Source organism: Tasmannia lanceolata, unplaced genomic scaffold, assembly GCF_043159265.1.
Source record: "Tasmannia lanceolata isolate RefF3 unplaced genomic scaffold, GAP_Taslan_0.1 ptg000016l, whole genome shotgun sequence".
Taxonomy (NCBI): Eukaryota; Viridiplantae; Streptophyta; class Magnoliopsida; order Canellales; family Winteraceae; genus Tasmannia; species Tasmannia lanceolata.
The window spans coordinates 17,163,974-17,176,651 of record NW_027518693.1 but is presented as its reverse complement, the minus strand read 5'-3'; the positions used below and the strand labels follow the sequence as shown (position 1 = coordinate 17,176,651).

The 12,678-nt window shown below is 37.8% G+C and overlaps 1 protein-coding gene across 1 annotated transcript; it reads right to left on the bottom strand.

Annotated features, from left to right (window-relative positions):
- Positions 1-2,603: 2,603 nt before the first annotated feature.
- Positions 2,604-11,914, bottom strand: LOC143848667 (uncharacterized). The gene is made up of 4 exons (XM_077357660.1): positions 11,723-11,914; positions 10,644-10,854; positions 4,656-4,748; positions 2,604-3,299 (listed from the first exon to the last, which is right to left on the bottom strand). Exons 2-4 carry the CDS (start codon positions 10,748-10,750, stop codon positions 2,780-2,782), a joined length of 720 nt encoding a protein of 239 aa, XP_077213775.1. The 5' UTR covers positions 10,751-10,854; positions 11,723-11,914; the 3' UTR covers positions 2,604-2,779.
- Positions 11,915-12,678: the final 764 nt, after the last annotated feature.

Below are 12,678 nucleotides of genomic sequence, written 5' to 3'. Positions count from 1 at the left end.
AGTATGGCAGAAGCCCAAATTCGGCTCTTAACAAAATGGTGCCCTACATTGAGGGTATGTTTGGCAATAATTAAAAATATTCCATTTTCAGTGTAGTATGGCAGAAGCCCAAATTTGGCTCTTAACAAAATGGTGCCCTACATTGAGGGTATGTTTGGCAATAATTAAAAATATTCCATGGAATGTTAGTGGGGCCAGTGGTGAGAGATGGGCTGAGAGGGAGAGACTTGAGAACGTGGGAGGACCATGAAAACCCCTGAAAAACTGGAAAAAAAACCAATTTTAAGCAGGCGATTTTTGGCTGTTATAAGAGATTTTTCATGCTCTCTTCTCTCATGCTGTTTCAAATCTCTCCCCCCACTCTTCTCTCTAACTCTTTTCTCAATTGGACCTACCAATATTTCATGGAATAGTCTCTCAATTGGACCTACTAATATTCCATGGAATAGTCTTTCATGGTTGCCAAACATTGGTCTCACAGTTGCTTTTTGCCGTGGTGACATTTGTTAGAAAATTTACTCGGGCTTAATAGGAGCATTGGCACTCCTGTGTGGGATTTTGTAGATGAGGATGGCTGGCTCTCTAGTAAAGTTGGGGTCTCCTTGAATGTTGTTTGTATGAACTAGAATGAAGGGAAAATAGAGGTTCTCAATCATACTAGCTAAATTAGGCAACGATGGATCAAAGCGTGTGGTATCTATATTGAAAAACTCTGAACTCCCAAGATGCTACTGATAGCCAACTAGAGTGGAGTGCCCATTAACAAAACAAGTGCTGAAATTCTAGTGAAAAAAGCAAAGATAATGTTCACGTTTGGAAACCACATTTTTGTATTTGTATTTGTATTTGGCTTTGAGTTTTGGATACAAAATACATCAATAATCTTCATGATCATGTTGTACGAGGGAGGGAAGTCTTGCTGCGTTTTGCTGCTGCTGCTAGTGCAAGGTCGAGGAGCAGTGAGGGTAAAGGTACTTGCCACAAATATGGATTATTGAATAATGTCTTGCAGAACAGATTTGAAAATCAAATTTTTTTTTTTCTGTTGTAGCTGATTTGGAAATTAAGGATTTGATCCAGATCCAAATCTCAATTGAAATCCAAATCTAAATCTTGTGGGCATCCAACTATGGCCTAAATTATCGAGGGGTTCTTACATGATGGATGAGGATAATTTTTAAAGGTAAAATGCCAGCAGGCAGAAGTATAGGAGGGACCCACCTGTTTTATGATCCAAACCATTGATCTGTCAAGCCTTGCTATGGATGTGCCATGACCTAATTAACTCACATTGTACAAATTTAACCCTACAAATGGAACGTGAGAAAATAAACAAGGGTTTATATTCACCACCACAAATTGGAGGGTCAGAATCCTCAAATTGGAGTAAATTTTGGTGCATACACATCCATATCAAGGTCTAACAGATCAATGGTTTGGATCATATAACAAGTGGGCCCCACGTGTACTTTAACCCCCTAATTTTTCCTTGCCCATCTATCATATAAGAAACAGGCGATTAAGCTCTCTAGTCTTCAGCCATCCACATGAAATGGAGAAAACCAGTCACCGGCATTGTTTCTGGAAACAGGGACTACGTTGCGAGAAAAATCAATGCAGTGCCCACCATAGAAGGTGCTGATAGCAACCAAAACTCATTGAAGAGCACAGATGGGTGATGTCCTCCTCTTCCCTCATAGTGGCAAGGTAGGAATCCCAACAGCCAAAAAAACAGAACAGAAAAAGAAAGAAAAAACATTTCCTTCCACATGTCCACATTCAACACCAAGGTTGCAAACACATGACAGGACTGGATAACTCAAGTTCGGGCAATGAGACAGAGGAGTGCGTCCATGGGAAACAAGGTTTGAGGGATTTGATGGAAAGAGAGGAAATTGGCAAGTTGGATTTGCCAGATTGCTACTAAGAATCGAATACAATCCACACCATAGGATGATCCTTCATAAGATGATCCCATTGGAACTAGTTTGAACGTGAATGGGGCATAACAAGCCTGTCCAAGGATAAAACAAAGTAACAAACCCCTTCTTAGTCTTCTGATGTCTTGCTATTCTCATGGAGAACTAGCCCATAAATTGTTGCACAGTAAAGTCCTGTTTGTATGATCCAAACCATTCATTTGTTGGGCCCACAAAGACAGAAATCACATTATAAAAGCCTCCACAGATAGGAGCGTTAGGATCATCCTATAGACATGATTTAAAGGTACAGCCTATTTACGTTGTGGCCAAACAAATGAACAGTTCTGATCAACCTATGAAGTGGCCCCCATAGTACTTTGAATAAAAAAAAATGAACTTCACGCTCTCACACCATATAAAATCTCATCAATTCCCTTGAGAATTATGGTCGCAATACATGACAGCCAAAGATAGCTAGGGGTGTAATGGCCCAGGTGGAAATATCATTTCCCCTGCAAATAATCATGTCCTGCAAATAAATCGACTCCCCATGTGTCTATCTCTCTCCTCTTTCTCTAGATTTATCAATTTGGGGAGTGGATTTATCACTCCCCGTCCAAATATTTGCATGGGTCATTACACACCATGTCAGTTTCGTTGCATAGAACAAATACTAACAGCTACCATGAAACGAGTATAATATAGCAAGTTGCCAAAAGATGGGTCACTGCAAAAATAGCGTCTAACACAACGCTTCAAATCATTAAATACCCCCCAAATATCAACTTCTAGCATAGCCAAAATCACTCAGCCTATAATTCCAATATAAGGGCAAACTCATACCTGCTGTCTCAAAGTTAATACCTTCTCAGACCTCGGTCGAGCATCCTGCCAGAAGGGCACTCATAAGCAACATGCCCACGTCCACCACAATTGTTGCAGATGACAATGCTCACACAGTCACGGCTTATGTGCCCAGGTTGGTTGCACGTACGGCAGATAATGTCACGGAAAGGGCCACCAGAAATCTCCGAAGCCAAGACTGACTTAGGGCATTGGCGAGCTACATGGCCCGACACATTGCAAATGTTACAGACGGGGTCATTGGGGCACTCGCGAGCCAAGTGACCGGTCTTTCGGCAGTTGTTGCATGCTTTGTTGTTGGTGCAATCGGCGGCAATGTGACCTTGTTTGTAGCAGTTGTTGCAGAGTCTGGTGTCAAAGGGAGGTACGCCGGGGCCGGAACACTCTCGAGCTAGGTGACCCATTTTCCCGCATGTGTGACAAACGGGCTCGTTGTTGCACTCACTTGCTAAGTGCCCAGGTTCTTTGCAGTTATAGCATAGGGTCTTTGCGGTGCACTCGGCTGCAATGTGGCTGTAAGTAAAGAATCAATCCGCACTAATTAATGATAGATGTAAAAGAAAGATTAGGAAAGGAAATGATTCCATTAGAAGATCAGGAAAGGAGATGATTCCATTAGAAGATCAGGGCTATGGCTGGAATAATTTAGTCACTGTATTTTATTTTTGAGTGACAATTTAATCATTGTATATAGTGATATCCTAAGAAAGAAAACTCATAATTGGTATAGCCTTTATTAGTATCCCTTACTCTGTAACCCCGCATACACCAGTCCCCTTTCCCTCATACTAGGTACCTAAATAATAGAACAAAAGCCCCGGGACTGATCAAATGCATTAGGCTAGGCCCTTAAAACCACTTAAGATTGTAACATTCCACCATGTTCCACAGCTAACGTCCCCGGCTCCCAGCCCCCTTACATGACTTTCACCACGAGACGTGATGTTGGCTCTAATACCAGACATTAGATACCTAATCAATAAGCCGAAAGCCACAGGAATCATGGACTACATTAGGCTAGGCCCCTAAACCACTTGGGATCAAAAAACCTCTTTTCTCCTACTTTTAGCATTTCCGGCAAGCCCATCCCAACCCAGATTTCCCTGTTTGCTTTGATGTTGTTGGGAAAGTTGCCTCATTTCCTACTAGTGTTAGGAAATGGAATTAGAAAGAAGCCTCTCTTTAGGTTTTTTAGGAAAAACTAAGTATAAAAGAGCATAAATCTAATTTGTGGGGTGGCTAGAGTTGGTAGTGAGAAAAAAGGAGAGAGTATATTTTCTTCTTGGGTTTTCTCTTGGGATTTTTCTCAGGGTTCTCTAGTTGTTCGATTGGTTCAGAAGCAAGGAAAGTGTTGTGGGTTTTGTGTTAATCCAATGTAATCCTTGTAATTTTGCTTTCTCATAGTGAAGATCATGTTCTCGCCCGTGGATGTAGGCATCTTGGCCGAACCATGTAAAATCTCGGTGTTCATCTTGTGATTGTATTTATTTTTACTTTTATGTTTATCTATGCATGATCGGATCAGATTTGCCTGGCGATTTTCTCAATAGATGTTCATTCCAACATCAGAATGAAAGTTTTGGTCATTTTCAGAAATAAAGAAGTACATGAGAGATGCATCAAGGGCCACAGTTTCCTATAACATCTTACTCTAGTTCTGAACGTAATTCATGAACCCATGAAAAAAAAAAAGAAAAAAAAAGCTATATTATGAAAGCCACTTACTATAAAAATCAGGCTGTTTTTTTAAATGGTTAAAAATCAGGCTTGGTCTCAAGTGCTCGAGGAGGTGGCACAAAAAAGTATGTTATCCCTAAATATAGCTTTCCAGTTTAGAGATGAAAAACGAGAAGAGTTAATAATCTTTACCCAGGAAGGGCACAGTTGTTGCAGACAGGCACATTCGGACAATCCCTGGCAAAGTGCCCCGGCCGCTTGCAGTTTTTACAGAGAAAATCCTGCCTGGAGAAGGTGTTTTAGAAGAACTTAGTTATAATCATATCATCAAATAAAAATAAAAACATCCACATATGGAGCACACTTTAAAAGGCATGCTACAAGAACAATGGGCATAGAAAGGAAGTACTCATTGAGGGACCTCTCAATGAGAACCATAGATGAATATTGCATAATTTCCCCTCCAGTAAAAGCCATACCATTACTGGCAGGTGCTCATTCATAAAAAATATTCAAACTCGCAACTCCTCGTAATTCTACAGTGGAAAGGAATCCAGAACCGCAGAAGACAGCTGTTATTTGGCAGATCAGATTTTAGATATGGAAACAAAAAAAATAACACAGAACTGCATACATTACAAAGGACCACCGTTCCTTAAAAGGTGAGAAATACTGGCATGTGCCATGGGCCCATGGCCACATCAACATGGCCATCTGAATATGTTCAAAATCTAGCAAGTAAAGGTGTCAGATATATCTGATGCAAAAACGATGTCATTATAAGATTGTTCAAGACACTTCCCACTGAAAAATGTAGGACATCTGCAGTGGTGCCTTAAGAGCATTGGAAGTGAATGAATCAGTAATTTCTTACCCTAATATGGCGTAACATAATAGTATCACAGAAGAAAACATTGCCATGTTTAAGAATTTAATATTCTAGAAGATATTCACTAGTGGCAACCAAAAATATGAATTTAGTATTCTCGAAGATTTTCACCAATGGCAACAATAAATACTCTTGATGGAAACCTCTATTACTACTGCCAGTGTCATTATGATCATCAAACTACAATTTCAAGTTTATATATATATATATATATATATATATATATATATATATATATATATATATATATATATAGAGAGAGAGAGAGAGAGAGAGAGAGAGAGAGAGAGAGAGAGAAGATATATCATCAAACATTTGTACGTTCAATGGAATTTCATCAGTGACCTCCTTCCATATGTCGTGGGAAGGAATAAGGTTGAGCAATTTTTTTTTATTGAGGGCCCTATAACTATATGCGACTCGCCTCATATTGAAAGGTTGACGCAGAACTTTGATGGCTCGAATATAGGCAACCCAGGCCCGAGTCGCCCAACTGGCATTGGCGGACTTATGATGGATGCTGCTAGAGAACTGCTTTGGGCTTTTTTGGGGCCATGTCGCGGAGGACACTGGCAAAGAAAAGGTTCATGCTCTTTCTTTCTTTCTTTTTTGAATTGAGGTTCATGCTCATTCTTAACAGGATTCAATTCGCTAATCAGTATCAGCTAAATCATATTATCATTCAGGGACACTATATGTAGTCAGATGGGTGATAGACGAGATCAAATTTTCTTGGAGATTCATGGATGCTATAGAGGATATTCTAAACATAATGGAGGGTCATGATATTGAGATTTGACCTATCTTGCAATTAGCTAATTTGGATGAGGACTCGCTTGTTCAGGTGTTGGCAAAAAGGCGATTTTGTTATTTGATCACATTCCTCACTGAGGGTGCATTGACTGTTGGGACATTTCTCTTTTGGGGTTTTCTCGTTTTCCTTTTAAGTTAAATTTGTATCAACATTGCTTGACCATCTCGATCATTGGGCTCTTGCCCCTTTTATTTACTAAAATTTTCACCATTCAAAAAATATAAAAGGAGAAAAAGAAGCAATACAGAAGCAAAAACAGGCCAACAATTGCATCAAGGGAAACTCTATTCCAATAGTAGGCATTTGTTATCAGCACCCTATTTACCAAGTATTATGTCATTTTGTTAACACGACGAAAGACATACGCAAAACACTAGACAATGAGACATCCCAAGCCAAATTATGTGATACAAAATCAAAGAGGAAGGAAACTAGAAAGAGAATTTTTGGATCTTGTTAAGAAGGTTTTGAGATAAACAAGTCAACATAATAGAATATGTAGGAACCACGGTTCAAAATAAGAGATCTAAGATACCTGACCTAATATGCAAACTGGTTGAAAATAAGGCTATCTATGTGATTTGAATGCAATAGAAACAAGTGAACAGTATAAATCTAATTTGATCGTGGGGTTGAGGATGAATGGCTAAAACCCTAGATGAATGAAAAATTGGTAAATGATGAAAAATATTGGTGAACTAGAAGAGATCTAAGATACCTAACCTAGTATGCAAACTGGTTGAAAATAAGGTTATCTATGTGATTTGAATGTAATAGAATCAAGCGAACAGTCCAAATCTAATTTGATCATTGGGTTGAGAATGAATGCCTAAAACCCTAGATGAAAGAAAAATTGGTAAATGATGAAAATTATTGATGAAATAGAAGAATCGAAGTATAAGAATAGCAAACGACTATGATTTATAAGTAGAAACACAATACTAAATTGTTGAGAATATACATAAGGACTTGAATTCAAGAGAATAAAATACGAGATATACTAGAATTACAACAACACAGCCTACAGCATCACACCAATGGCTTAAGGACATTAAACCTAGAGTAGTAAACATCACATTCATAGTTTGCCTGAAGTTACAAAAACAATACTCTTTATTCTCCATCACGATTATCTTCCGCCTTACAATATAAATAGAATCTTCAACACGACTTTTAGAGAATTCTAAACTTAGGCTCCTAATAAAAATCAAATACTAAGATGTGGGCCCTATTGATTTAGATAAACCTATTCAAATAAAATCAGAACTTCTAGAAACTTCTCTCTAGAACTTAAAAAACCGGTTACTTAGGTTGCAATCGGCAACCATTTTCTTGATTCTCATTCTGAAATCAAGAATCATATCACATTTTTTTTAGGGCCCCTGGTAACAAAACAGCGTTTGGTAAACTCACATTCAAGAATCAATTTTTTTGCTTTTTTTCTTGTTTTTTGATAGAATGATGATCGGTTATGACAAAAAAAATGGAAGTGAGATGCTACATTGTACACACAGACAGACCATTAGTGTATGCACCCACCCCCACAATTGACCCAAATAAGCCATCCCCTATTTAAATTATACATTACAGCACAATACCACAAACAAAATAAGAACGTGAGAGACTTATACGGATAAAAAAACATAGAGCTTTTCAGGGGGGAAAAAACTTTGTATGCAACAAATACAACACCATCACATAAACGCAACTCAACTCAACTAAGCCTTTGTCCCAAACTAGTTGGGGTCGGCAACAAACACAATTAATAAAATCATATCATAAACATTTTTAACCAGTTTAAACTCAAAAAAAAAAAAAAAAAACTCAAACCAGCTTATTAAAATAGTGAAAAAGAATATCAAAACCGCAAGAAATATGAAATGCCAACGATCATCAAATTAAACCAAAATAATTAATTTTAATACAGCATTGCTTGAATCTAAACATAATACCCTGCAACAGGAGACAAAACCCTAAAACTGAAACTCTAACCAAAAGCCCTAAACCATCAAACCTCACTTCCATCAAACCAATACCATAGTTACCAAGGTGGGAAACGAATACGGGAAGCGAAACGTGGAAAAAAAAAGGAAACGTATGAAAAAAAAATAGGGGTAACAAGAAACGAGAAACAAGAAACGAGAAAACGATAGAATATTGTATGAGAAACATCTTAGGAAACGCATTAGAAGCGTTTCAAAAACAATAGAAAAACATAAATAAAACACAAGGAAAATACGAAATATTTGGTTTTGTTGTTAATTTCAAATTTCTATTTTAATTTTTCTTATTTTTTTATTACAATATATGCTATTGTTTTCTTTTTTAATATCTATTCCACAATCTTTTGATGCGGTTTTTCATAATGATTTTCGCAAGTTCCACACATGTTTCCCACACTTTTCACCTGCGTTTTCTACAAGTTTTGCATATGTTTTCCACGCATTTCACATATTTTACATAAGTTCGCATATGTTTCCCATGCGTTTCGGAAACATTTCTCCAATTTTTTTTATCATGTTTTGGAAACGCTTACAAAACGCGGGAAACATGTTTTAGGGGAAATGAGTTTCCCACTTGCGAGAAACGCGTTTTAGGGGAAACGAGTTTCCCACCTACCCAAGGGGTTTCCGGCAACTATGACCAAAATCCTAGCATTGAAGCCCTATTCCTATGTTAATAAACCAAAACCCCAACATCTACTGAAACTCTTAACCATTAGGGAGGTTGAAGACTGCTAAAACCCCAAACCCTTTGATTAAAACATTTAAACTATTAAAAAATGATAAGAAAAAGAAGCGATGCATATAGAAGTGAAGCAAGAGCAGCGATTGTGAAGAAAAACAAGTACGGGGGAACAATTTCTGCAATAAGGATGAAAATCGAGTAAGATTCCTCGAAAAGAAATTACTTGCTGAAAGGAGTTTCTAGATAACAAGGGAGATGTACTATAGCCTCATTGGCACAGAGGAAAATTTTCCAAGTGATGACCAAAGATGAAAAAATTTAAGCCTGGTGTTGGATCCAATACATTCTCTTCACATATTTAACTGATTGCACAGAAATACAAGCGTATAACTGCATATACTTATTGTTTAATGGCTTATGCAAACTCATTAGTGCCAAAGAGCCACCAAAATATGTTCAACATGTTTTATTCATGTCATTAATGGCTTATGCAAACTCATTAGTGCCAAAGAGCAACCAAAATATGTCCAACATGTTTTATTCATATCAATGGCATTTGACTCTGAAATCTTGTTGCCTTATAGTTATTTTTACTAGTAATTAGTGATTAGTAATTACAAATTAGTATAATTGCTAATTAATAAAGACAAATGACACATTTGCCCCATTTTCTTCCCCGGGGAACCCTTTGTAGTATAAAAGAAGTAGACATAAATACACTGCAGGGGTGGCCCGGGAAAGAATAGGGGGCGAATATCTCGCTTTAGTAAATAAATAATAAATAATAAAATTCATGCTAAACAAAGTCAAGGGTGATTGCATGGGACATAGGTTTAGGCGACAATGCAAGCCTAGCTGACTGCCCAAACACAAAGTGATCCCCCAAGGCTAGTATGGCATGTGCAGCTAAACCTTAGGCATTGGAAGCGATCAAAAGCCTAAAAGAATGCCTAGGAGCATAAACAAATGGCATTGATTAAACTGGTAGCAAGCAGAAGTCATCATCTAAAAGAAATCACGCTCATGTTTACCGCACTTAGTTGTTTTGGGGTGTGCACTCAAGCCCAAACGGGAAAATATAGACTACCCAATCTACTTGAAACTTTCTAGCATATAGAGAGACAAATATTTACTACAAATACTACATTTCAAGCATGTGTATCGACCTCCACAACAACAAAAAACCTTTTACAGAACTTCGAATTAAGATACATTAGCAAAAATTCACAAAACAGTATTGCCAACAAGTTACCATTAATTTTTTTTTTTTATTGCCAACGAGTGGTGATTAAGCTACTGCAATTGAAGTAAATTTTACCCTGCTACATACTTCAAATGCCCCATGGTCAGTTGGCTCTTCAAATATGTACTAACTACTCATATTTCAATCAAAATTAAATTAATGATAGGTACTATTGAATAAAAACCAGTAGAAAGCACCATGCAAAGAATAAATATTGTAAAGAATTTTCTCACTATAAATAGATTTGCCCCTGCAAAACAATGCATGCATACCAAGAGTGTCCTTTCAGTAAAAAATCATACCAACATTAGAGAAGTGCACCTCCTAATTTACCAATGCTCAATTATACTAAACAATCTTATGCAAGGATGTAACAAATAACAAAAACCATCAAATTTGTCAAAAAATAAACAAATGTACACCCCTTTTATTGGGTTACAACCCACTGTAAACAAAATTCAGAAAAACAGAATGCAACTATTAAGAAGTAAAATTAATAACTAAGAACTTTAGACATAAAATAAAAATTATATAGGTCAAGCACACCTGTAACCACGACGATCCCTTCTATAGGGCGCATCACGATAAGATGTGCGTTCGCTGCTACGGATACGGCGGGCTCGCGGAGGGCTCCTGCTGCTGTCTGGACTCATATTGGAAAAGCAACACAGCTAAATCCCTCCAAAAAACCACACAACCACAAACCACCACCACCTCCAGCAATCACCGAACCACAACCGCTAAATGCGCCTCCTCCCTGTCCATATCGCAAAACCAATCCACCTCCGTAAGTCCAAAAGAATCTCCAATCACTCCAACAAAACCAAACTCACAAAACGCAAATTTCTTTACACACCACCTCAGCACCAAATTCTAAACCCATAAAACAGCAAAAAAAATATGAAAGAAACAAAGAAAAGAATAAATAAATTCCAAATCCCAGAAACTCTAAAACCAACCAATTCCATCCATACCAAAATCACAGAACTGCCCTATCCAAGAACATCAGGAATCGAAAACCCAAACCCCAATATTAACCTAATCTCCCAAAGTAACACCAACCTCCGAAAAACATAAAATCGTCTAGAACCCATGAATGCTTTTACATAATCTCAACAAAAAGAAAAAATGATTTCGCAGAAATCACAAGACCAACTCTCCAAAAATACCCGAAATCAAGATCCCCAAACTCGGCATAACATTAAATCCGAAACCTAATCTCCAAAAACCAGACCCTAGTCAAACCCCAATAACTCCAACCTAACACCAAAACGTAAACCATCTACACTTTTCATCCCATGCTCGAAAATATCGTTTCCAGCAGAAGCCCCAAAAGTGGCCTCCAAATAAACTCGAAACTAAACAATCCCAGCCCAACATCAGCCTAAATCCAAAACCCTAATCCCCAGGATCCAAAACCCTAGCCCTAAATTCAACCAAAACCTCATAACTGCATATCGTCTACAAGATCCCATGAATAGTTTCCCCAGAATCTGCACAAAAAAAAAAAAAAAAAACCCCTTCGTAGCAGAAACCAAGGAACCCTTCAACGGTCGAGATGGGAAGAGACCGTACAGGAACTACTGAAAAATCACAAAATCACCAAACAGATTGAGTCATCGAACCTTGAAATCGCAGTTCTCAGAGGTAATTGAGTACGAAGGAGAGCGAAAGATAAAAAAACACTCTCAAGAAAAAGAACGAAGCTTCACTTTTCACTGCAGATGGGAAGGAAAAAGAAATCAAAAGGCAAAAAACCCTAGAGAAGGAAATTCTGATAGAATGAGAAAACAAACTTATCTGATCAGAGGTTTTCTACGGCCCCACAGAGGGCCCATGATTTAAAACAAGTCATGGCGCCCATGCATACTACACTATTTTTCAGAAACTACAGTGGGGCCTACTTCTTAGGATGATCCAAACCGTTCATTTGATGGGCCAACATTTAAATAGGCTGTACTTTATAAATCATCTCCATAGGATTTGGTGTGCCAAATTTGGCATACTGGGTTTCACTTTTGATTGATCAGAACCGTCCACTTGTCCACTTTATCGGCCTTATTATGGATCTCCTGTGGCCCACAAATCTAATCGATCATTGGTTCCTAACGAGCAGCAATATTTATTTTTTGTCAAAAATATAATTAGGACATGTTTGGATACCCACAAGATTTAGATTTGGATTTCTCACATTTGGTTGTTGAGATTTGGATATGTGGATCAAATCTTAAATTTCCAAATCAGCTACAATAGTGAAAAAAGATCTGATTTTCAAATCTGTTCTCCAAGACATTATTTGGAAATCCATATTTATGGCAAGTACCTTCACCCTCACTGCTCCTCAACCTTGTTGCAGCAGCAAAATGTCCCTCCCTCCCTCTCGTACAGCATGAGCATGAAGCTGATTGATGTATTTTGTATACAAAACTCAAATCGGAATCCAAATACAAAAACATGAGGTATCCAAATGTGGCCTCAGACAATTGTTTGCATTCAACAACATAAATATACATGTTCAAGGTTAGGATTGCATGATTGGCGTATTTTTCTACTCAATTTCTAGGCCATAGAAGATCCTACA